The sequence below is a fragment of the Balaenoptera musculus genome, chromosome 1 (genome assembly GCF_009873245.2).
Source record: "Balaenoptera musculus isolate JJ_BM4_2016_0621 chromosome 1, mBalMus1.pri.v3, whole genome shotgun sequence".
NCBI classification, from domain to species: Eukaryota; Metazoa; Chordata; class Mammalia; order Artiodactyla; family Balaenopteridae; genus Balaenoptera; species Balaenoptera musculus.
Genome location: NC_045785.1, coordinates 155,008,597 through 155,034,603, shown reverse-complemented (window position 1 = coordinate 155,034,603; position 26,007 = coordinate 155,008,597). Strand labels below are relative to the sequence as shown.

At 38.0% G+C, this 26,007-nt stretch overlaps 1 protein-coding gene and 1 long non-coding RNA gene across 3 annotated transcripts in view; one reads left to right on the top strand and one right to left on the bottom strand.

Annotated features, from left to right (window-relative positions):
• LOC118888218 overlaps window positions 1-26,007 on the top strand; it is a 66,226-nt gene that overhangs the window by 35,012 nt on the left and 5,207 nt on the right. The gene's annotated exons all lie outside the window — the stretch shown is intronic.
• Window positions 7,163-26,007, bottom strand: part of WDR64 (WD repeat domain 64) — a 151,920-nt gene continuing 133,075 nt past the window's right edge. For both annotated transcript variants that reach the window (XM_036837824.1, XM_036836998.1), the window contains 5 exons: window positions 21,680-21,868; window positions 19,161-19,266; window positions 16,371-16,451; window positions 15,420-15,533; window positions 7,163-7,246 (listed from right to left, as the gene is read on the bottom strand). In XM_036837824.1, the coding sequence (XP_036693719.1) occupies window positions 7,163-7,246; window positions 15,420-15,533; window positions 16,371-16,451; window positions 19,161-19,266; window positions 21,680-21,868 (574 nt within the window). The remainder of the gene's footprint in view (window positions 7,247-15,419; window positions 15,534-16,370; window positions 16,452-19,160; window positions 19,267-21,679; window positions 21,869-26,007) is intronic.

Sequence of the window (26,007 nt, the reverse complement as noted above, 5' to 3'; positions counted from 1 at the left end):
ACATCTTCATGTTTATCCTTTCACTGTTTATTGTAGTTATAATTGCTTAAAATGTTTAAGTTTTTTAAATCTCTGTACTGACTTATTTAAGTGATATGAAATCCTTACTATATATTTGCCTTTCCTATTGGGATTTCCCCTTTCCTAAATATTCTTGCTTCTTTTCCATTTAGAGAAGAGCCTTCAACATTTCTTTTAGGATAGGTTTAGTATTGCTGAATTCCTGTAGTTTTTACTTGTCTGAGAAATTCTTTATCTCTCTTTCTATTCTAAATTATAATCTTAGTGGGTGGAGTCTCCTATGTTGCAGGCTTTTCCCTATCAGGACTTTGAATACACCATTCCACTCCCTTCTGGCCTACAAAGTTTTGGCAGAGAAATCAGCTGATAGGTTTATAGGGGTTTCCTTGTAAATGACTCTTTATTTTTCTCTTGCTGCCTTCAGAGTCCTCTCTATCTTTTAACTTTTGCCATTTTAATTATGATATGTCTTGGTGTGGGTCTGTTTCAGTTCATCTTGTATGGAACCCTTTTCATTTTACTTAACTTTCTCTGTCTCTATGAATTTAGGGGAAACAGTTATCTACTGTGGTTTTGAAGGGGTTTTCTTTTGGGAGCATTCGTCTGTAGACTGTGTCTGTCCAGTGTCTTTGGTACAAGGGCTAGTTTTGATATGGACACCAGCTACATCTTTCCTCAGGGTATGCTGCCCCGCCCCCATCAAGGGGGTGTGGTTGGTGTTGGAGTATCTAAAGCCTGTGTAGGGTGTGAGGCGGGACTTCCTCTCTGCTCTTTGTCTGTCACTACCCTGTCAGGGGTGGGGAGTTGAAGTAGATGTTGTTGGAGTGTAAGCCCTGAGAGTTGGGCTTGATCAGACTCCATTCCGCTTGAGTGCTTGCCCTGCCCCAGGAGGAAAGTTCTGAAGCAAAGGAAGCCCATGTGCTCACAGAGGACTGATGCATCACCTGTGTAGGCATCCATGGTCCTGCTTAGGTGCAGCCCAAGTTTGGTTTCCTTTCCTCTGTTGTGTTCATTCTAGATCTAGTACAAGGCTCTGGCATGGAATGGGTGGGGCTGGAGTGTTTACTAGGCTGGGGTTGGGGGTTGGGGTGTTGTGGCTGCAGAAATTAAGGTGGCTGAACTGCTACCATAGATCTGGGCTGCCTCTGTGGCAGTCTTCTCCCAGGACCTGTATGCCCCAGATCTAGGGCTAAGCTGTGGCATGGTGTGGGTTAGGCCCAGGCTCTTGCTCAACTCGAGATGGTTCCTGAGGTATCACCCAAGTAAGCACTGACAAAGGCCACTGCAGCCCTACCTGGACCATACCCAGCCCCCCTGGGCTGTCTCTGTGTAGCTAGGCCAAGTCTTTTCACAGGGCCAAGCTAGCCCAGATCATGCACCAGGCTGTGGTGTGGAGTGAGCAGGGCCAGGTGTTCACCCCATTTGGATTTTGGGGACTACGATGAGGTGGCAGCAGCCAGCGCAGAGCTCTCTCTACCCTGACTGTTGGCAAGCTAGCGTGCATGCACTCTTTGCAAGTAGAGTCTAGGCTTCTCCAGCCCTTCTTCTGTCCCAGCAGTTCTCTCAGTAGCCAAGTGGGCTTGTCTCCTCTGTGTAGGACCTCAGGACTGGGACACCCAGTCTGTGGCTCAATCTGCTCACTCCCCAGGGTGAGGGTCCACCCGTGTGGACCATTTCTTCCTTTCAGATTCCTCCCAGATTCAGAGGAACTGACCTTATGCCTTTTTTTCCATCCTATCCAGTTATGTGGAAATCTTTCTTGCAGCTATGGTTTTATAAGAATTCTTCTGCCAGTTTCCAGTTAATTTTCCATGAGAATTATTCTACATGTAGATGTATTTTGATGTGTTTGCAGGGGGACATGAGCTCCACATCCTCCTACTCCACCATCTTGATCCAACTCTCTAAGTATCTTTATAATCATTACCTGAACTCTTTATTAGGTAGATTGCTTATCTCTACTTTTCTTAGTTCTTCTGGAGTTTATCTTGTTCCTTCATTTGGACCATATTCTTCTGTTGCCTCATTTATGATTCTCTGGTTTTATTTCTATGTATTAGGTAGGTTGTTTACATTTCCTGATCTTGGAGAAGTGGCCTTATGTAGTAGACATCCTATGGATCCCTGTAGCACACTCCCTTCTGATCACCAGAACTATAGGTTCTAAGGGTTCCCCCTATGTGCACTGAGTGGGTCCTTCTGTAGTGACAGGGCCAACTACTGCTGCCCCCACCCAGTTGGTCACACACAGTGGGCTGGCAGTCTTCACAACTGGCTTCATGGCCCAGGGAGTCCTGGGGCTGGTACTGTCTACCTGGTAGGTGGAGCTGCCCTTGGGGAGTGTGGCTGTGGGACCTGAGGAATCCTGAGGCTGGTGCTCGCCTGCTGGTGGTTAGGAACAGGTCCCAGTGTGGCTGGTTTTGTGGCTCATAGTACTCCAGAGCTGATGCTGACCCATTGGTAGGCAGGGCCGTTTCCCAGGGTGGCTGCTTTTGGGACCCAGGCATTCCTGGAACTGGTGCTAGCCCATTGGTGTTCAAGGTTGGGTTCCCACACAGCTGGCTACTTGACCTGGGAGGTTCTGGGACTGGTGCTGATCAGCTGGTTGTTCAGTTAGCCCCTAGCGCTAACAGGCTAGAGTGAGGATTCCAAAATGACACTTGCCAGCACCAGTGTCCTTGTGTTAGAATGAGCTCCCCAAAATGACTTCTACCAGTGTCTAGGTCCCCAGGGAGAGTCCTAATAACCTCCTACCTCTTCTGGAGGCTCTCCAAGATCAGCAATTGGGTCTGACACAAGAGTCTTTCAAATTACTGTCTCTGCCCTGGGACTTGGAGCCTGTGAGATTTTTGCATGTGCCCTTTAAGACTAGAATCTCTGTTTCCTACAGCTCTCTGGCTCTCCTATACAGTAAACCTGCTAGCCTTCAGTGCCAACCTTCTGGGGGCTCATCTTCTGTTGCAGAACTCCTGGTCTGGGGAGTCCCATGTTGGGGTCAGGCCCCACACTCCTTGGAACAAACCTCTAATCTCTGCAACTGAGATTATCCTTCTGTTTTTGGGTCGTCTACCCAGGTATGTGGGTCTTGACTATACCTCATCTTCATGCTTCCTATCCATTTTGTTATGGTTCCTTCTTTATATTTATCTTTAGGTGTGGAAAATCTTTTGTTAGTCTTCAGGTCATTCTCACCAATAGGGTCTCTGTAAATAGTTGTAATTTTGGTTTGCCCATGGGAGTAGGTGAGCTCATGGTCTTCCTACTCTTGGCCTAATCGTGGTCACACCCCTGTCTATTTTTAAATTATCTATATTTTAAAACTTTATGACACTACTGTTATTGCTTTATCCTCTTAATGTTCATTTAAGTTAACCACTTGTATACGATTTTCCATCTCTGAACTCCTATCCATTTTCCATCTTCTTAAATAATATCCTTTAGTACTTTCTTTAATGTGTTTCTACTATGATTAATTTCCTCGATTTTTGTTGTCCAGAATCCTATGTGATTTTTAGCTATTTTCCCCTTGATTGAGAATGCTTAGCTGGCATTCATTTTATTTCAGAACTTCGAGGATATCATTCTATGTTTTCTGGCCCCTCACAACCATATTTTTCTGTGGAGAAGTTGGCAGAAGTCCTCTTAATTGTGCTACTTTGAAGATATTTTGTCCTTTTTCTACTTCTGTTGCTTCCATAATTTGTTCTTTGTTCAATTTTCAGCAATTTTACTATGAAATGTGTGGATTTGCATTTTTTAATTAATAATTGTTTATTTTGACTAAGGCCAGTGGCTCTTCCTGATTCTGTAGGTTAGAGGCTTTTATCAGGTTTTGAAAACTAACTGAATATTGCTGCTACCCTATTCTTTTCTCTCCTGGTACTACTGTTATTTTTCATATTATCTCAATTCTGCTTTTACCCTCTCCTTTTTTCATCTTTCCATCTCTCAGTGCATCATTATGGATAATTCCTTGTAACCTATATTTTTCAGCTCACTAATTTTCTCTTTAGTTGACTTAGTCTGTTGTTATATCCTTTGACTGAGTTTTTCATTTTTGTCATTGTGTTTTTTGGTTCTAGAATTTCCATTTGGTTCTTATCAACAATTTCTATTTCTCTGCTAAAATTCTAAATCTTGTGTTTTATCTCCTCCAATATAATAAGCACAGTTATTTTAAAGTCTATATCTGGAGTCCCCAGGTGTTGTTTCTATTATCTGCTGTTTTCTGTCAGTTGTCATTCTTGTTGTCTTGTGTCCTCATGTACCTAGTCATTTTTTGTAGTGTCATAGATATATATTTGGAATAGTAAAGATATCATTTAAGGCCTAAGATGACATCATCTTTCTCCACAGTATGTACTCTTGCTTCTGAAGGCTCCTGGGTACTCTAGCAATTTAGGATTATCTTAGTCCAATTTCAGGGATTAAAATAACTGGAGGCAGAACTGTAGTCCCCAGTGAAGATCTGTTTAGCTTTATGTCACTCTTATTTCTAATATGCAGGTTTTTGGAGCCTCAACCCAAAGCTAGAGGGGATTATACCTTGATGGGGACTGGATTCCATTCCCTGTCCCTTTAGCCCTAATTATCACTTCAACTCCTTAGCCACTTAATCTTCCATTCTTGAATCACCACATGCTTACAGGAGAAAATTAGCTTCAAAAGTTGGGCCTCAGTCCTCCCCTAGAATCTGGTACATTCATGCTTCACCATCCCATTTGTGATCAGATGCCTTCATAGATATGTTTTCTTTATTTTGTCCGTGTTTCTTAGTTGTCTTCAGTGGGAGTGATTGGTCCAAACTACGTAGTCTACCATTACCTGAAGCAGAAATCATTACCTTATGTTTTAGTAAATATTTTAACTCCACACTAAAATAAAATATTCTTATTCATTTGTCACCAAGTTAAGCCTTTTCTTAAATGATTAATTTAAGTGATAAGTGAGGGAAAAGACAAAATTTTTCTACATATTTTGTGTATCATTAAAAATGATTATAATCACATAATTAGTTATACTGCTATTCTTAACATTTTACTGACTAAAATACAATCATTTATTACATAATGTGCAAAAATTCCAAAATACTTTTTAAAATTATGAGGGTCAAGAAATTGTATATTTCTGTTAAAAGAGGTTTGAGAGAATTCCTCAGTCAAAAAAGGAGAGGGATGCTAATTTAGGGCCTTGAATGCCACATTAAAGGAATTGAGTGCATGGCAAGGGTATTCAATATTGTCTTGTTCTAGGAAATCTATGCCTAGGGATGAAATGGCCTTCTTTTACAACTGAGATTGAAAGGCAGGAAATGAGATCATTTTCATAAACTCCTTTGAATTTTCTTCTTACTTTTAGAATTTTTTTTAAAAAAAGAGTCTTCTGGGGCAAAATGGGTAAAGGAGGTTAAAAGGTACAGACTTCCAGTTATAAAATAAATAAGTCATGGGGATGTAAAGTATGACACTGTGACTATAGTTAATAATACTGTGTTGTATATTTGAAAGTTTCTGGGAGTAGATCTTTGTTTTTTGTTTGTTTTTTTTATTCCTCAGCAACCCTCAGGTGCCTGCACTCCAGCTGCTCCCCCATGTGCTCCCCAGAGAGTAGATCTTAAAAGTCCTCATCATAAGAAAAAAAAGAAATGTAACTATGTATGGGGATGGATGTTAATTAGACTTACTGTGGAGATCACTTCACAAAATATACTAATATTGAATCATTTTATTGTATACCTGAAACTAATATAATATTATATGTCAATTATACCTCAATTAAAGAAAAAAAAAGAATCTCCTGGCTTTCTTAGGTATTTAGGGCCAATTTCCCATAACTATATTCTGTTTTTCCTGGAGTCTCTTCTTTCATTTGAGTAAATTATACAAATTATTTTTAAAAAATTAAAAAACCTTAATGTTCAGTATTTTCTGTTGGAACTTTAGTTTTGAATGTAATTAAAATAAGTGAAGAAAAAAGTTAAAAGAAAAAAAATCAGTAGGAAAAATGATTAGATTCCTATGAACAATAAAAATTAGTGCATGTCTATAAATAAACATAAAAAAGTGAAATTTTTTATTCATATGAATAAGATCCATATGAATAAAAAATTTGCTTAGTTTTCCAAAGTTGTTGGGATTTAAGAATTATAGAACACTTCCTAGAGTGTAAAGGCAGTATCAAATGTTCAGGGACCATAGTTTTTTCTTCCCATGTGGCCTTGTGCTTTGGGGAAAGTAGACTAACCCTTGACACAGGAATGCTTTTATTACTTAGAACCACAAATATTTTTCCCAAAATGACTTGGGTCAGCCAGTCTTCAGGCTTCAATTCTTGATACTTCCTCATGTCTTTGACTTATTTAAAATCTCATTTATTATTGATCAGATGTAGATGTTTCATTTTTTACTTGAGTATCCAATGGTGAAATTAATCATTTGATCAAAATATCAGAATCAATTAATAAAGGTAAAAGTATGAATAGTAAAAGATGAACCCCAGCAACTTCAGATAATCATTCAAGTTCTATTATCTGGAGTCATTTATAGTATAAATGCAAATAACTTCTGACTTTATCTAAGAAACTCTGAGCATTTTCTTCCATATGACATTTCTCTAAATGAAAAAGACAAATAGCTAGAGGCTTGACTGGCACATTTTTCTTTGTAATAATAATTCTCTTTATACTGCACATAGCATGACACATAAGTAATTTGCCTCTTACTGCGTACATTCTGATAATAATTCTGGTTATAAATTAGGGTGAACAATGGGGGGAGGTGGAAAACAAGTCATTGATAACCATATTATTTTAGATCTACTTATGCTGTTGATTTTCTTTGTTTCTTTATGAGTCGTTTTTCTGACAGTAAATAAGAAATATTCCTTATTCGGTAAGTGGATTTCCATGTATGAAGGAAGCTGGCCAACTGGATGTTGCTGCTTGCATGGTATTCAGAGATGAGGCCATCTGAACACCCTGAGTAATCTTTTCCATCAATAGGATGGCCTGAGGATACAGAGATGGGTGACAATGTCTGATAGACCCTCACTTTCATCCTGAAATAAAGACTGGAGTATCACTGAGACCTTGCCATTTGATGTGCAGCTCAGGCAACAGCAGCCACTTCTGATTTTTCTCTCTTCACTTGGGGATGGCTGGGAAGAAAGAAGAAGTCAGGTTTATTTGTGGGACCAAATTTCTTTTCAGACTTCTTCTCCGTTGTACCTGTGAAATAAAGGATAGGTCAGTTAGTAACTGCATTATATGACAAACACAATTTTTTAGAGTCAATCTGTACCACTAATTTTTATGAAGATTTTAATCCTCCTAAAAGATTAAAGGAAGAAAGTTTAGTTATTTACTTAGCTATCCTGTGTGCCTCCAGGGTAAAAATGTTTAAAAAAAATAAATAAATAAGAGGTGAGGCTCCAGCAGCTCATGGTGGAAGAGCAAAGGCTTTAGAACTACCTAACTCTGGAATTATCCATTCTTGGGATTCTCTGCTTAATCTGTAAAGGGTTGGGGGTTGGTTAAAATAAAAGAAAACAAAGAAGCTTGTTAGGTTGTTGTAATATTAATATCATGAGTCCATTGTCTTATAAAAAAATAAAATCAAGTGATGATCCCACAAATGAGAAAAAAAAAGTTAGTTTTGAATTAGATATTTTTATAAAACATGCATATAAAAAGTTAAGCTCATTTGGTTTCAAAATTTAGATCAAGAAGTGTCTAAATTTGTCAGAGAGGAGACAAGATTGTGGAGTAGAAGCACTTAAGCTTACCTCTTCTCATGAAAACATCAAAATCACAACTAATTGCTGAAAAACCATCAACAAAAAACCTGGAACCTACCAAAAAGATATTCTACTTTCAAAGACAAAGAAGCCACAATAAGACAGTAGGAGGGGTGCATCTGTGATACAATCAAATCCCATACTTGCTGGGTGAGCAACCCACAAACTGGAAAATAATTAAATCACAGAGGTTTTCCCACAGGAGCGAGAGTTCTGAGCCCCACATCAGGCACCCCAGCCTGGGGGTCTGGCATCAGGAGGAGGATTCCCCAGAGCATTTGGCTTTGAATGCAAATGGGATTTGATCTCAGCAACTCCACAGGACTGGGGGAAACAGAAACTCAACTCTTGGAGGGCACACACAAGGTCTTGTGTACACAAGGACCTCAGGGGAAAAAAGCAGTGACTTCATAGGAGCCTGGGCCAGACCTACTAGCTGGTCTTGGAGGGTCTCTTGGGGCGGTGAGGGAGGCTGTGGCTCACTGTGGGGACAAGGACACTGGGGCAGAGGTACTGGGAAATACTCATGGACATGAGCTCTCCTGGAGGCTGCCATTTTGACACCAAGTCCTGGTACCACCCAACAGCCTGTAGGCTCCAGTGCTGGGATGCCTCAGGTCAAACAAACAATGGGGCAGGAACAAAGCCCCACCCATCAGCACACAGGCTGCCTAAAGTCTTCCTGAGCCCACAGCCCCCTCTAAACACACCCCTTGATACAGCCCTGGCCACCAGAGGGACAAGACCCAGCTCCATCGACCAGAGGACAGGCACTGGTCCCTCCCACCAGGAAACCTGCCCAAGCCTCTTAGAACAGACTCAGGCACCAGGGGGAAGACATCAGAAGCAAGAGAAACTACAGTCCTACAGCCTACAGAATGGAGACTGCAAACTGAAAGCTAGAAAAAATGAGATGGCAGAGGAATATGTTCCAGATGAAAGAACAAGATAAAACCTCAGAACAACTAAGTGAAGTGGAGATAGGCAATATACCCAAAAAACAATTCAGAGTAATGATAGTAAAGATCATGCCAGATCTCGAAAAAGAATGGAGGCGTAGACCAAAAAGATACAAGAAATGTTTACCAAAGAGCTAGAAGACATAAAGAACAAACAAACAGAGTTGAACAATACAATAACTGCAATGAAAAATACACCAGAAGGAATCAATAGCAGAATAAATGAGGCAGAAAAAATGGATAAGTGAGCTGCAAGACAGACTGGTGGAAATTACTGCCACAGAACAGAATAAAAAAAAAAAAGAATGAAAAGAAATAAGGACAGTTTAAGACCTCTAGGAGAACATTAAATGCACAGACATTCACATTATAGGTGTCCCACAAGGAGAAAAGAGAAAGAAAGGGCCAGAAAAGCTATTTGAAGAGATAATAGCTGAAAACATCCCTAATATGTGAAACAGTCAGCCAAGTCCAGGAAGTGCAGAGAGTCCCAGGCAGGATAAACCCAAGGAGGAACACACTGAGACACATATTAATCGAATTGACAAAAATTAAAGAAAGAAAGAAAATATTAAAAGCAACAAGAAAAAAGCAACAAATAACATACAAGGGGATCCCCATAAGTTTCTACAGCAGAAACTCTGTAGACCAGAAGAGAGTGGCATGGTATAGTTAAACCTATATATAGGTTTAAAGGGAAAAAGGGGAAAAAAACTATAACCAAGAAAACTCTACCCAGCAAGGCTCTTGTTCAGATATGATGGAGAAATCAAGCTTTACAGACAAGCAAAAGCTAAGAGAATTCAGCACCACCAAACCAGCTTTACAGCCAATGCTAAAGGAACTTCTCTAGGCAGAAAAGAAAAGGCCACAACTAGAAACAAGAAAATTACAAGTGGAAAAGCTCACTGGTAAAGGCAAACATACAGTAAAGGTAGGAAATCATACACACACAAATATGATATCAAAACCAGCAATCATGACAAGAGGAGAGGACAAATGCAGAATATTGGAAATGCATCTGAAATTTAGGAGACCAGTAACTTAAAACAATCGTGTTTATATAGAGACTGCTATATCAAAACCTGATGATAACTGCAAACCAAAAATCTACAATAGATATACAAACAAAAAAGAAAAAGGAATCCAAACACAACACTAAAGATAGTCATTAAATCACCAGAGAAGAGACCAAAAGAGGAAGGGAAGAAAAAAGACCTACAAAAGTAAATCCAAAACAATTAACAAAATGGCAACAGGAACATACATTTCGATAATTACCTTAAACGTAAATGGATTAAATGCTTCAGCCAGAGAACTTAGACTGGTTGAATGGATATGAAAACAAGACTCAAAAATATGCATTCTATAAGAGACCCACTTCAGATCTAGGGACACATACAGACTGAAAGTGAGGGGATAGAAAGAGATATTCCATGCAAATGGAAATCAAAAGAAAGCTAGAGTAGCAATACTCATATCAGACAAAATAGACTTTAAAATAGAGACTGCTATAAGACACAAAGAAGGACACTACATAATGATCAAGGGATCAATCCAAGAGAAGACATAACAATTGTAAATATATATGCACCCAACATAGGAGCACCTCAATATATATGGCAAATTCTAACAGCCATAAAAGGAGAAATCAAGAGTAACAAAATAATAGTGGGTTGGGGGACTTCCCTGGTGGTTCAGTAGTAAAGAATCTGCCTTCCAATGCAGGGGACGGGGGTTCAAGCCCTGGTTGGGGAACTAGGATCCCACATGCTGCAGGGCAGTTAAGCCCACATGCCACAACTACTGAGGTAGTGTGGCTTAACTAGAGAGCCTGTGTGCTGCAAACTACAGAGCTCACGTGCTCTGGAGCCTGTCCACCACAAGTAGAGAAGAGAAAACCCACATGCCACAACTAGAGAGAAGCCTGCACGCCACAACAAAAGACCCTGCATGCCTCAACGAAGATCCCATGTGCCGCAACTAAGACCCTATGCAGCCAAAAAATAAATAAATGAATAAATAAACACACAATAGTGGGGGACTTTAACACCCCACTTTCATCAATGAACAGATCATCCAGACAGAAAATCAATAAAGAAACACAGGCCTTAAATGACACATTAGAACAGATAGACTTAATTGATATTTATAGAGCATTCCATCTAAAAGCAGCAGAATACACATTCTTTTCAAGTGCACATGGAAATATTCTCCTGGATAGATCACATGCTGGGCAATAAAAAAGCCTTGATAAATTTAAGAAAATTGAAATTGTATCGAGCATCTTTTCCAACCACAACACTTTGAGACTAGAAATCAACCACAAGAAAAAAACTCCAAAAAAAAAAAAAAGATAAAGCACATGGAGGCTAAACAATATGCTACCACACAACCAATGGATCACTGAAGAAATCAAAGGAGAAATTAAAAAATGCCCAGAGACAAATGAAAATGAAAACATGATGATCCAAAACCTATGAGACACAGCAAAAGGAGTTCTAAGAGGAAAGTTTATAGCAATAAAATTGTACCTCAGGAAACAAGAAAAATCTTCAGTAACCTAACCTTACACGTAAAGCAACTGGAGAAAGAAAAACAAACAAAACCCGAAGTTAGTAAAAGGACAGAAATCATAAAGACCAGAGCAGAAATAAATGAAACAGAAATGAAGAAAAGAATAGAAAAGATCAATGAAACTAAAAGCTGGTTCTTTGAAAAGATAAACAAAATTGATAAAGCTTTAGCCAGATCCATCAAGAAAAAGAGGGAGAGGGCTCAAATCAATAAAATTAGAAATGAAAAAGGAGAAGTTACAGTGGACACCACAGAAATACAAAGGATCATAAGAGACTAGTACCAGCAACTATATGCCAATAAAATGGACAACCTAGGAGAAATGGACAAATTCTTAGAAAGGTAAATCTCCCAAAACTGAACCAGGAAGAAATAGAAAATATGAACAGACCAATCACAAGTACTGAAATTGCTACTGTGATTTAAAAACTTCCAACAAACAGAAGTCCAGGAACGATGGCTTCAGAGATGAATTCTATCAAACATTTAGAGAAAAGTTAACACCTATCCTTCTGAAACTATTCCAAAAAATCTCAGAGGAAGGAACACTCCCAAACTCATTCTATAAGGCCACCATCACCCTGATACCAAAACCAGACAAAGTTACCACAAGAAAAGACAATTACAGGCCAATATCACTGATGAACATACATGCGAAAATCCTCAACAAAATACTAGCAAAGTGAATCCAACAATACATTAAAAGGGTCATACACCATGATCAAGTGGGATTTATTCCAGGGATGCAAGGATTTTTCAATATCTGAATATTGAACATTGTGATACACCACATTAACAAACTGAAGAATAAAATCCATATGATCATCTCAGTAGATGCAGAAAAAGCTTTTGACAAAATTCAACACCCATTTATGATAAAAACTCTCCAGAAAGGGGCATAGAGGGAAACTACCTCAACATAATAAAGGCCATATATGACAAGCCCACAGCTAACATCGTACCTAAAGACAAAAAGCTGAAAGCATTTCCTCTAAGATCAGGAACAAGACAAGGATGTCTCTCCACTCTTATTCAACATAGTTTTGGAAGTCCTAGCTAAAAATAAACTCAAAACAGATTAAAGGCCTAAATGTAAGGTTGGATACTATAAAACTGTTAGGGGAAAACGTAGGCAGAACCAACTTTGACATAAATCACCACAGTATCTTTTTCGATCCACCTCCTAGAGTAATGGGAAAAAACCCCAAAATAAACAAATGAGACTTAATTAAACTCAAATGCTTTTTTTGCACACCAAAGGAAACCATAAATAAAATGATAAGATGACCCACAGAATGGGAGAAAATATTTGCAAACAGTGCGACTGACAATGGATTAATCTCCAAAATTTACAAACAGCTCATGCGGCTCAATATCAAAAAATTAAACAAACCAATCAAAAAATGGACAGAAGACCTAAATAGACATTTCTCCACAGAAGGCATAAAGATGGCCAAGAGGCACATGAAAAGATGCTCAACATCACTAATTATTAGAGAAATGCAAATCAAAAGTACAGTGAGATATCACCTCACACCAGTCAGAATGGCCATCATCAAAAAGTCTACAAACAGGAGCTTCCCTGGTGGCGCAGTGGTTGGGAATCCGCCTGCCAATGCAGGGGACACGGGTTCGTGCCCCGGTCCGGGAAGATCCCACATGCCGCGGAGCGGCTAGGCCTGTGAGCCACAACTACTGAGCCTGCTCGTCTGGAGTTTGTGCTCCGCAACAAGAGAGGCCACGACAGTGAGAGGCCCGCGCACCGCGATGAAGAGTGGCCCCCGCTTGCCACAACTAGAGAAAGCCCTCGCACAGAAACGAAGACCCAACACAGCCAAAAAAATAAATAAAATAAAATTAATTAATTAATTAATTTTTAAAAAAATCTGTGAAAGAATGTTTAAAGAAAAAAAAAAGTCTACAAACAATAACTTCTGGAGAGGGCATGGAGAAAAGGGAACTCTCCTACAGTGTTGGTGGGAATGTAAATTTGTTACAACCACTATGGAGAACAGTCTGAATGTTCCTTAAGAAACTAACAATAGAGTTACCATATGACCCAGCAATCCCACTCCTGGGCATATATCCCAAGAAAAACATGGTCTGAAAGGATACATGCACCCCAATGTTCATTGCAGCGCTGTTTACAATAGCGAAGACATGGAAGCAACCTAAATATCCATTGAAAGATGAATGGATAAAGATGTGGTACATATATACAATGGAAAATTACTCAGCCATTAAAAAGGAAGAAATAATGCCTTTTGCAGCAACATGGATGGACCTGGAGATTATCATACTAAGTGAAGTAAGTCAGACAGAGAAAGGCAAATATCATATGACGTCACTTATATGCAGAATCGAAAAAGAAAGATACCAATGAACTTATTTACAAAACAGAAACAGACTCACATACTTAGAAAACAAACTTATGGTTACCAAATGGGAAAGGTTGGTGGGAGAGAGAAAATAGGAGGTTGGGATTAACATATACACACTACTGTATATAAAATAGATAATCAACCAGGACCTACTGTATAGCACAGGGAAATCTACTCAATACTCTGGAATAACCTATATGGGTAAAGAATTTGAAAAAGAATAGATATATGTATATGTATATGTGTAAGCTAATCACTTTATTGTACACCTGAAACTAACACAACATTGTAAATCAACTATACTGCAATACAAAATAAAAATTGAAAATAAAAATAGGGCTTCCCTGGTGGCGCAGTGGTTGAGAATCTGCCTGCCAATGCAGGGGACATGGGTTTGAGCCCTGGTCTGGGAAGATCCCACATGCCACGGAGCAACTAGGCCCGTGAGCCACAACTGCTGAGCCTGCGCATCTGGAGCTTGGGCTCCACAACAAGAGAGCCCACGACAGTGAGAGGCCTGCGCACCGCAATGAAGAGTGGCCCCCGCTCACCACGACTAGAGAAAGCCCTCGCACAGAAACGAAGACTCAACACAGCCAAAAATAAATAAATAAATAAATTAATTAATTAATTTAAAAAATATGGCAACTTAATTAGAAAAGTAATTTGTTAAATTTAAAATAAATAAATAAATAAATTAAAAAAAAACTAAAAATAAGGGAATTCCCTGGTGGTCAAGTGGTTAAGTCTCTGCGCTTCCACTGCAGGGGTCACGGGTTTGATCCCTGGTTGGGTAACTAAGTTCCTGCATGCCATGTGGTGTGGCCAAAAGATAAAAATAAAAAAAAAAATTTTTAAAAATAAAAATAAAAATTACGATATGTTAGATCTTCCTCTTAATTTTTGATCAATTTTAATAACTAGATAAGTGACCACATTTTAAGTTAGGCTCATATAAACTTCCTAGAACTAGTAGAAGAGTTTTAAGGTTTGAGTTTTTTAGGCTGTTTGGTTTAAGAGAATGAGCATGAAATTTGGAGTAAAATGTTGACCTCAGGTTATCACTTAATTTTATGTGATCTTGGCAAGTCACTTAACCTCCCTTTTGGCTCCACTTTTTTCCAATTCTACAATGGGTATAACACTTTGTGTGATTTTTGTGAAAATCAAAAGAATCATTTATAAAAATACTATGTAAACTGTAAAGTTTTGTGTTAGTTTTCCTACTAATATTGGGGTGGCCAAAAAGTTCGTTTGGGGTTTTCTGTAAGATTTACTTTTACTTTTTGTCCAACCCAGTCTGTGGAAAGCATTCTCCTTGGCTTGGCTGGTAAGCCAGAAACTTATTGATGTCTTGGCTCCATCCTGCAGGTACAATAATGTTAGGAAGCAAGGACGGCTACACAGCCCTCAGATATGTCATGTCATACTGCCTAGCTTTTAAAATTAGTCAGTGAACCTAAGTCTGAAATTAGCTCTCAGAAGGTTTTACTTTTTCAGGCTCAGAGGTCCTGTTTGATTTTTCTGTCTTTCCAGGAAATTCATGATTTTCATCTCACTAAGATAAAACACATGCGTCCTGGAATATTTGTAAACCAAGTAGGAACTGAGATAATTTTAGACCCAGAAATAAGGAACAATCCAAACAGAAATGGGATACACTATGGAATTCTGAGTACTAACTCACTCTTTCATGTTGAACATGGCTTCCCTTCTTCTTTCCTGGAATGCCATCTGAAGAGTCCCTTCGTGCCTCTGAACCAATTAGTGGAAGAAATCTTAGACTAGTGGGGCTTGGTACCTAGAAGCCATAAATGAGGAGTTAGACATACTTAAAGTGATAACTTCTGTAATATGAATTCAAGGGTGGGGGATAGGGAGTGAGAAGATCCAACTGCTTTAAAATATACCCACCTTCCCAGGAGCCCACTATTAATTCTGATACTTTACCCTTAGCATCATCTGTAGTTTAAGTGTTTGATACCTGTAATAGGTATCAACATGTTCTTGGGAAAGAGAAGTAACATTTTAAGGAAAAATAGGTTAAGATTAAGTTGTAATATTTTGTCTTTGGTTTATTATTCTTGGTTAATTAATTCTTTAATTTAACAGAAGTTATCTGGGTTGGAGACTTGAAGGATGAATAGGGATTTGGAGGGAAACAAGTGGTGGATGAGTTATGGGCAGAGGGGCAGCACAGGCAAAGTCACAAAAGAGGAAAGAACAGTGATGCTTAAGGAATGGTAAGTAATTTAGCATAGCTGGAGTATAGGGTACATGGGAGAATGTGGTGGAAAGTGGGGTTATACAGTTCAGGCAGAGATCAGATCATGAGAGGTTTGTATGCCAGGCTAAAGGCATTTGGATTTTATCCTGTAGGTGATGAAGAGCCAGGGTAAAGTTTGAAATAATTTTATGTAGTATTGTTTAGTGTGGAATGACAGAGACAAGTGGTCAAGGCCATTGACACACAGAACTGAAGACTTCTCTGGGATCGGACACCACATGTTTATGGAAGCATCATTCTGCTTGGTTGTGTGATTTTCTCCAACCTTGCTTTTTAGCCCAGGGTCAGGGATGAGATGTCAGATTCCCTATTGTTCTGTAACCACTCTAGTCCTAGATACCTCCAACTCACCCTATATATAGGCAGAGAACCAAAAACAATCCCTGCCTCTCTGTTTTCAGTCATGAAACCTTCCAAGGTATGTCTTCGAATCTGCAAAGCAGAGGAGTGAATGTTTAATGAAAAGGGCACATTACATAAGTGGCAAAATTCCTGGATTCAAATTCTGACTGCCACTTACTAGCTGCATGATCTTAAGCAAATTCTTTCCCTGTTGATGAGCTATGAGGATCAAATGCACATAGTGATGTGCTACTTAAATGTGAGAGTTAGTGCTATTGTTTTATTATTACTGATAACAATATGTCAAAAAGAAATTAACAGAAAAGAAGTGAATTGATAAATATTACACAATTGAGAATGAAAAGGAATGGGCAAAACAAAATTGCTGGTAGAAATCAGAGATTCCTTAGTAAAAGGTCTTTTACCTCAAGCATTAACCCTTTGTTATTTTACCAACAAACTCAGAAGACAAAGGTGTGGTAAGAAGAGGGCATTCAGTTGTTTCAAGAACTTTAAAACCTTTCTAAAGATTTCCCCAAATTTATTTAATATTTCAGTTAAATTACTTAAAAATTTATCTCTTCAAATTGGAAGAAAATATTAAAAGTGAATACCAATCTTTATTTTTAGGTTGTGCTATTCAATAAAATTGAGGAATTTTTATATGCTATACATGTATCTTTGCCCATAAAGAGCTTATGATTTATTGGTGGAGGTGAGAAGTAAGAGTAAGTATACCAATAATTCTAGTTCAGTGTAGAACATGGCAAGTGAACATGTTATGAGACACAAAGCAAGGAGAGATTGGGGAAAGTGGAATTAACATTTACTGAGTACCTACGATGTACCTCATATATATTTTCTCATTTAATCCTCACAAGAACTCTTTGAGGGATTAGATTATTAATTAGAGAAAATAACATCTAAGATTAAACCTAAGTCTGTTACATTCCACAGCCAGTCCCTTTCCTGCCTGTCACCCTGTCCTCTGGGAGAAACTGAGTTCTGTTTGGACAGAAAGCTAGGGTTTATAAAAATTGTTTCATTTGGAAAGTGCTAAATATTTATTAAACATGAAGTTGATGCTGTGAAAGAATAATGACATAATGAACACTGCTCTGTTTTACAAATTGGAACAATACCCTCAACTTTGAGGTTTTCAGTGTGCCATTCGCAGTCCTTTTCATCTGCTCTCAAACATAATGACAATCTGAATGTTATATTCTTAATTCTCTTGCTTTTATTTATACAATTTTACCTTTTATGCTTTTTGCCAAAACAATATTTTATTTAGTTTTGCCTCTCCTCTATTTTTATCTAAATGAAATCGCTATGTATATATTCTTTTGCAAAACTTTTCTCATTCAATAGTATGTCTCAAACATTCATTCGTGTAGGTGAATGTTATTCTAGTTCATTTAGTTTTACTGTGCCATAATATTTCAATTTATAAATATGCCATAATTTAGTTACCAGTTATACTGTTGATGAGCATTTAGGCTGCTTTCAGGTTTTTGCTGTTACAAACAATACTGCTCTGAGCTCTCTTGTTCCTGCCTCCCAAACACGTGCTCAAGAATTTCTACTCAGTAGAGTATGCCTATTTTCAACTTTACTAGATAATGCCTGTCACATAATTTTCCAAAGTGATTCTAGCAGTTTACACTATTTCCGATAGCAGATTATTGTTCTGATTGTTCCAAATGCACACCGATTGTCAGACTTTTTGATATTTGCCAAGCTGGTGGCTGTAAAATGCTATCTTATAATATTGATGTGTATTTCCATGATTACTAATGAGGCTAAGCATCTTTTCATGTATTTATTGGTAATTTTTTTTTCCTTTTGTGAAGCATCTATTCAAGTATTTGACTGTTTTTTAAATTGGACTACCTTTTCTACTTACTGATTTTTTCCTATTCTGGATACTAATACTTTGTCAGTTACAAAGTAGGATGGACTTTGACAGAGAGAGATCATGGATATGGCAAGGGTAGACCAGGTGGACTATAGGGACAGAATACTGAGAGAAATGTTCAGGAAAACAACAATTAGTCTGATTTACAGAGGGTTGGGCAACTGTAGGTTAGAAATGGGAGATAAGTTTGCTTTGTATTGTTGAAGATCTTGGGGAAATCCATTTTAATTAATTAATGCCAGACCTTAGCCTAAAGACTCATGCTATATCCGTTTTTTAGAAATTTTAGAAATTGAAATAGAATAAATAACAGTGTACATTTCTCTCCTGTTTCTGCACTGAAGAAAAGTGTGTCTATCTGTGATAGGCAGAATAATGGCAACCAAAGATATTCACACCCTACTCCTCTCACCCCGAATCTGTGAATATATTGCCTCACTTGGCGAAAGAGACTTTGCAGATGTGGCTAAGGTTAAGAACCTTGTGATGGATTGTCCAAGTGGGCCCAATCTAGTCACAGGAATTTTTAAAAGCAGAGAACATTTCCCACTGGTCAGAGAGATATGTGGCCACGGAAGAATGGGCAGAGAGTTGCAACATTTCTGGCTTTGAAGATGAAGGAAGGGGACCACAAACTAAGGAGTATGAGATTCTCCCCTAGAGCCTCCAGAAAGGAACACAGCTCTGGCAACACCAGTAAAACCTGAGTCAGACTTTTGACCTACAGAACTGTGAAATAACTAATTTGTATTGTTTAAGCCACCAAGTTTGCAGGGATATGTAACAGCAGCGATAGAAAACTAATACACCGGGCATATCTAAATTCAAAAAAACAAAAGCAAAGGTTTTTGTTTGTTTATTTGCTTGTTTTTTAAGGTTACCTTGGGAGAAGAAAGAGACTTGAAAAACTTAAAATCATGTTCCACTTCAAAGGCCTTAGGAGGTGTACGTTTGAAGAGCAAAGACATCGAGCTCATTTTTTTCCATCTGCATATAAAGATACACATACACAAACACACAAAAAACAGTTAAGGATATGCCCATACCTTTTATTTTCTGCCTAATCAGCAAGTATCCATCATGTACTTCTTTGTCTGGGCCTGCAAATTCTCTGGCTCCCATGGCACCAGTCCTAACGATGTGACCTTTGCACTTAACTCTTATTCCACTTGGCTTCCCAGATTTCCCTCCAAAGAAACCACAGAGATGTCTACTAAACCCGAACATTCCATGTAGTTAAATTCATTAATAGCCATTGGGGGGAAAAAAACTGTATAGTAAGGATGAGGAAATCTCTGGTATAAAACCAATGTTTGATTTTTTGTGTGACTCAGGTCAGCTCCCACTATAGTTAACACTTACTTATGCATACATTTTAAAAGTTATAACCAAGTATTAAAACATTTTTAAAAGATAATAAGTAGTATGTTCTAAAATGCAGTATTTATACAGAAGAAGGCCTGATTTGCTACACACAAGACATAATTATTTACTTATAACAAAATGTGAACACATATCCTACTTTAAGCTATCCCAAATATATCATATCATTTCAAACTTCTGTATCTATCATTTATATATTTTGCGTCTGCTTGTAATGTTCTCCACTAGTCATTCTTTATTTGTTCCACAATATCTTTTGAGTGCCTACTTTGTGCTAAGTACTGAACTAAGAACTGGGTATATAAAGATGTGTAAAACATGGTTCTTGTGGTCAAGGAACTCAGAGAATAATGAAGAAATGCATATTAACAAATTAGAATATAGTGTTTTCAGTACTAAGATACATGGATGCTCAAGGCTCAGCAATTACCCGAGGAGATTGATCAACTTTGTTTGGTGCACGTTATCGTATCCTGATGAGTCTTGGCTCTACTTTACCACCTCTTACATTTTAGCCAGACTTCTTCCCCAGTGCTCCTTACTGCCCAGCTAAGGCAAGCCTTGAACACAGCAATGGGATTTTGGCAGTCATTTGGAACCCTTGTTAATTGTTCCCAAACTGTTCCTGTTTTGAACCACATTCTGTGTGATTTGTGACTCTTAGCTTCAATTCCTATTTACAGCCATTCTACCAACTTTTGGACTAGATGATGGCATTGTGTCTCCCTAGCTTTGACCCACTTAGGATTTGCCTAAAAGACCTTATCTTAGACAGTCCTCTATGATTCTTCCCACTTTGGACTCATCTTGTCAGCTATTCCAGTTCTGGTCTGCTGGATATTACCAGTCTAGGCAGTCTGGTCCTGTGAGGACTAGAAATTTAGACATCTATAATCTAGGGCTGAGCTTTGCTGATGTTGAAAGCTCAAATGAACACCAATCTCTTCCATTATAACAAAGATTCAGCCAAGGTCAAAACCAGGACTGAGCTTTGCAAAAGCATAAAACAACTTTTGACCAATATTTTATTCTTTACTGGAGGACTATCCTCCCCCCACCATGCCTTTAAGCATGCTCAAGTCTCCCCCACAAACAGTCAAACTCATGAAACAAACTAATCTTCATCCTTACAACTATTTGACTTCCTTGCAAAGTAATCTATACTGTCATCACCTCACGTCTCCTATTTATTTCTTAACCAAGATGATGTGATTTTTACCCATCACTCTTTGAAATTTCACTCTCTAGAATCATCAGTGACCTTTCAGCTGACAGACATACCAAAACCAGTGTTTACTTTTTTCTTGTCCTATGTGACTTCACTGCCACGTTCTACAAACATGTCCTCTCTACCACTTTTCTTATTCTCTCCTCCCTTGATTTCCATCACACCACTTGTTTATGACTTTCAACATATTGGCTACTCCTTCTTAATGTTTTTCACTGTTTTTTCTTCCTTGGCCTGCTCTTTACAGGCTATTTCTTCCTCAGTTTTCTGTTTTTTTTTTTCTCACTCTATACACAAGACATAAGTGACTTTTCCACATTGAAAATACTACTATGCTGATGACACCAAAATCTTTACCTATAAGTCTGACCTCTTTTGGGAGCTCCAGACAGATCTCACTGCTCATTAAATATATCCACTTGGAAGTCCCACAAACATCTCAGACTTAAACCTGTCCAAAACCAAACTTACCATCTTTTTCTTCAGACCTGCTCTTCCCCTTAGGTATTCTGTCACAGTGATTTCTGTAAAGTTAAAAATCCTTATGTTGGCCCATAAAAGTCTTACTGTGCTTTGGCCCCTATAGATTTTTCTCATTTTATTTCCTACTATAGCCTCCCTAATTACTCCCTGGACTCCAAGCCTTGAAAGACTAACATAGTCTTTCACTGTTTAGTGCCTTTGCTTAAGCAATTGCCTCTTTGGTCTTTGTTCAATTAAATCTTATGTGTCACAGTATCATATAGTTTAATTTCATCTTCTCATCTAAAGGAAACCAAATGCTCTTACCTTTGCCGGTCAAATACCAGAGGATATTCATATTTTTGCTTCTTCTCTGTGAACTTGCTTTCTTCTTTTATTTCTATGGGATATTCATTAACATCACAAGGCAAAATAAAATCACTTGTCTGTGATATTTCAAAGATTCTTCGCTGTCCAAAATATCCGCAGTAATGACCATTGAGAGCATGCCAGAGCCTGGGGAAAGGCAAAGGTAGGGAGAAGAAAGTAACTGGAATTCAGTAGAAGTTATTCTGTTTATTAGATCATTTATGTAGATTTTCACTGGCCTAACAGGTATTTTAAACTTGGGTCCAGGACTCTTCCTATTAAATATATGGAGCTAATCATAACATAAACATTTTTACCAGTTAGAATTCTAATCTACAACAATTTTGGAAATGTCAATTTAAATCTATACTTATGATAATCATTTATTAAACCCAGAAGACAAGAAATAGATTTTTCCCAAAATAACAACACTTGTTCAAACTAATCATGTTGACTTGTCAGTTGAATTAAGCTGTAGAATGGGCCATATCTCAGCTGTCTACTTTCTGTATCAGCATCAATAGAACTTATGAGAGGAGATAGCTACTAATGGTTTCACTCTTACCAAAGTCATCTCAACCTCCATCTACATTTCCTACTATTGTGGAAACACCATACTATTTTTTACAACTGACTTCTGCAATAAGGTGGCAAAAGAAGTGGTTCTTTATACATATGCATTATGTCACTCCAAGAAGTCCTTCTAAATAGCCCACATGGTTTAAAGTCATACAGAATGTCATTAGCAGAAGTATGTGCTAATACATAAATAAGACAAATAAATTATTGTTTGGCAGATCTTCTGTTTCTGTCTTGATTTCAAGCTTAAAATTACATATGATGAAAACAATCATAATGTGCCTGTCTCAATGACCCAGAAGAAAAATAATAATCTAAATTAATTAGATTTAGAGGAGAATAATCTAAATGAATTAAGAGTAGATTCCACAAAGTACAAGTGTTATCCCAGATCAAAGAGGTAGGCACTGAGGAGTAGGTAGAACAGAAGTATCCAGTCAGGAAACCTCACACCTGACAGTGTCCTGAGAATGTACCATTCCTTCCATATTTCAATTCCCCAATGCTACATAGGTGTTTTCATGGACTTACCAGAGCCTTGACCAAAGTGAAATGGACTAGCCCTTTCAACACAGAAGTTAGTGGGGTAAGGGACTAACTTCAGGACAACTCTAAATTCATTCTGCTGGAGGCAAGGACTGAAGTAATGTTTGGTGTCCTTGTTTTGTGGTGTTTCCTACTCCATGTGAAACTCTCCCAAGTGACTGATCCTATCTCTCAGTCTGAATTTCTGAGCCTCAGATATGGATCCTTAGCCCCTTCTATCCTCTGTCCTCTGTCTTTTATTATGCTTTTTCCTATTGTAAAATCAACCTTTTTGACAAACAAGATTTAGAGCGTTAAAACTGCCTACTCCTTTAGAAAGTGGCAGCTAGTATTAGCAGAAGGACTTATTTATGAAGAGAACTGTATCCTGAGATAGCTATTAATAGAGCTAGGTTTTTTGAACTGAGTATTTAGGTATAGCTTCACTTGAAGGAATTGTAAGAGTGATTTCTCCATGCCAAGGATAACTGGTTTGAGCAGGAAATGCTTATAACAGCAGAAGTGTGCACACATGTAACATGGGGAGTGTGTGTGTGCGTGTTTGCGCATTACAGTGCCCAAGTAACACTTCTGATGACAGGTAGCTGAAAATAAGCTGGAGCAGAGACTCAAGGGACAGAGTTGTGGAAAACATCTATAATAATTGCATGTAATTTTCATGTCAATTCATTTTTTCGATGAATAAAACAACAGATCTCCTCTTTGACAGAGCAAGCAGTTCTGTTTGCCCTCAGATAAGACCTTACCCCAAAGATTCACCTTGAACTCAACATTTCTAAGTTTTTCATCTTTCCACATTGCAAATATTTTCCTTTTTTATTTTAGTGTCTCCTCTCTCAATGAATGGCATTATTCAATATTCACCTAGTTTTATAATTCCAGGAGTCATTCTTGACATCTATCTCTTACCTTCTCTGTCAGTTAAAGTTCACATCTTCTGGATTTTACCTCCTAGATAGTTCTCAAATCCAAAATATTTATTCCCAGCACTGTTATGACTCCCCTAGTTCATGCCACTATATTCACCACAGACACCTAACTAGTCTCTTTGTTCTCACTTTTGCTGCTCCAAAATCCATTCTCCACACATTATTATTTTTTAAATGTAACTCAAATTATGTTAGTCACCCACTTAAAATCCTTTGGTGGCTATTTATTTCAAGGTGAAGATCCAAACCCTGAACAATGTCTGCTACATGCTACATGGACTTGTCCCTGTCTAAATCACCAGCCTCAAGCTCATACAGCTAGCTAAAGTCTTTTGAATTTCAGACCAGAGTCATTCATGCAACATAAAATATTTCTTCCTTTTCATCTTCATTATGTTTAAACTCTCTAAAACACTTTGAAGCCTCTTTATCTCTCTTGGTCTTACGTAACTTTATGCCCTTAAAAGGACAATTCATCATCATGAATTTTTAAATGTAATTTAAAAAAAAATTTTATTTTATACTGATGTATAGTTGATTAACAATGTTGTGTTGGTTTCAGGTGTACAATAGAGTGATTCAGTTATACATATACGTGCATCTATTCTTTTTCAAATTATTTTTCCATTTAGGTTATTACAGAGTATTGGGCAGAGCTCCCTGTGCTATGCACTAGGTCCTTGTTGGTTATCTGTTTTGAATATAGCAGTGTGTACATGTCAATCGCAAATCCCCAATCTATCCCTCCCCTCTCCCCTCCTCCTGGGTAACCAGAGGTTCATTCTCTAAGTCTCTGAGTCTGTTTCTGTTTTGTAAATAAGTTCATTGGTATCTTTTTTTGTTTGTTTTTTAGATTCTGCATGTAAGCAATATCATATGATATTTTTCTCTGACTTACTTCACTTAGTATGATAATCTCCAGGTCCATCCATGTTGCTGCAAAAGGCATTATTTCTTTCTTTTTAATGGCTGAGTAATATTCCATTGTATATATGTACCACATCTTCTTTATCCATTCATCTGTCAATGGATATTTAGGTTGCTTCCATGTCTTGGCTATTGTAAACAGTGCTGCAATGAACACTGGTGCATGTGTCCTTTCAGACCACGTTTTTCTCGGGATATATGCCCAGGAGCGGGATTGCTGGGTCATATGGTAACTCAATTTTTAGTTTCTTCAGTAACCTCCTTACTGTTCTCCATAGTGGCTGTACCAATTTACATTCCCACCAACAGTGTAGGAGGGTTCCCTTTTCCCCTCTCCAGCATTTGTTATTTGTAGACTTTTTGATGATGGCCATTCTGACTGGGGTGAGGTGATATCTTATTGCAGTTTTGATTTGCATTTCTCTAATAATTAGTGATGCTGAGCATCTTTTCATGTGCCTCTTGGCCATCTGTATGTCTTCTGTGGAGAAATGTCTATTTAGATCTTCTGCCCATTTTTTGATTGGTTTAATTTTTTTGATATTGAGCCACATGAGCTGTTTACAAATTTTGGAGATTAATCTGTTGTCGGCCACATTGTTTACAAATATTTTCTCCCATTCTGTGGGTCATCTTATCATTTTGTTTATGTCTTCCTTTGGTGTGCAAAGCTTTTGAGTTTAATTAAGTCCCCCTTATTTATGTTTTTTTCCATTACTCCAGGGGACAGATTGAAAAAGATACTGCTGCGATTTATGTCAAAGAGTGTTCTGCCTATATTTTCCTCTGAGAGTTTTATAGTATCCGGTCTTACATTTAGCTCTTTAATCCATTTGGGGTTTATTTTTGTGTATGGTGTTAAAGAAAGTTCTAATTTTTCACATGTGGCTGTCCAGTTTTCCCAGAACCATGTATTGAAGAGACTGTCTTTTCTCCATTGTATATTCTTGCCTCCTTTTTCATGGTTAATAGACCATAGGTGCATGGGTTTAGTTCTGGGCTTTCTATCCTGTTACATTGATCTATATTTCTGTTTTTGTGCCATACCATATGTGTTGATTACTGGATCTTTGTAGTATAGTCTGAAGCCAGGGAGCCTGATTCCTCCAGCTCCGTTGTTCTTTCTCAAAATTGCTTTGGCTATTTGGGGTCTTTTGTGTCTCCATACAAATTATAAGATTTTTTGTTCTAGTTCTGTGAAAAATGCCATTGGTGATTTGACAGGTATTGCACTGAATCTGTAGATTGCTTTGGGTAGTATAGTCATTTTGACAATATTGATTCTTCCAATCCAAGAACATGGTA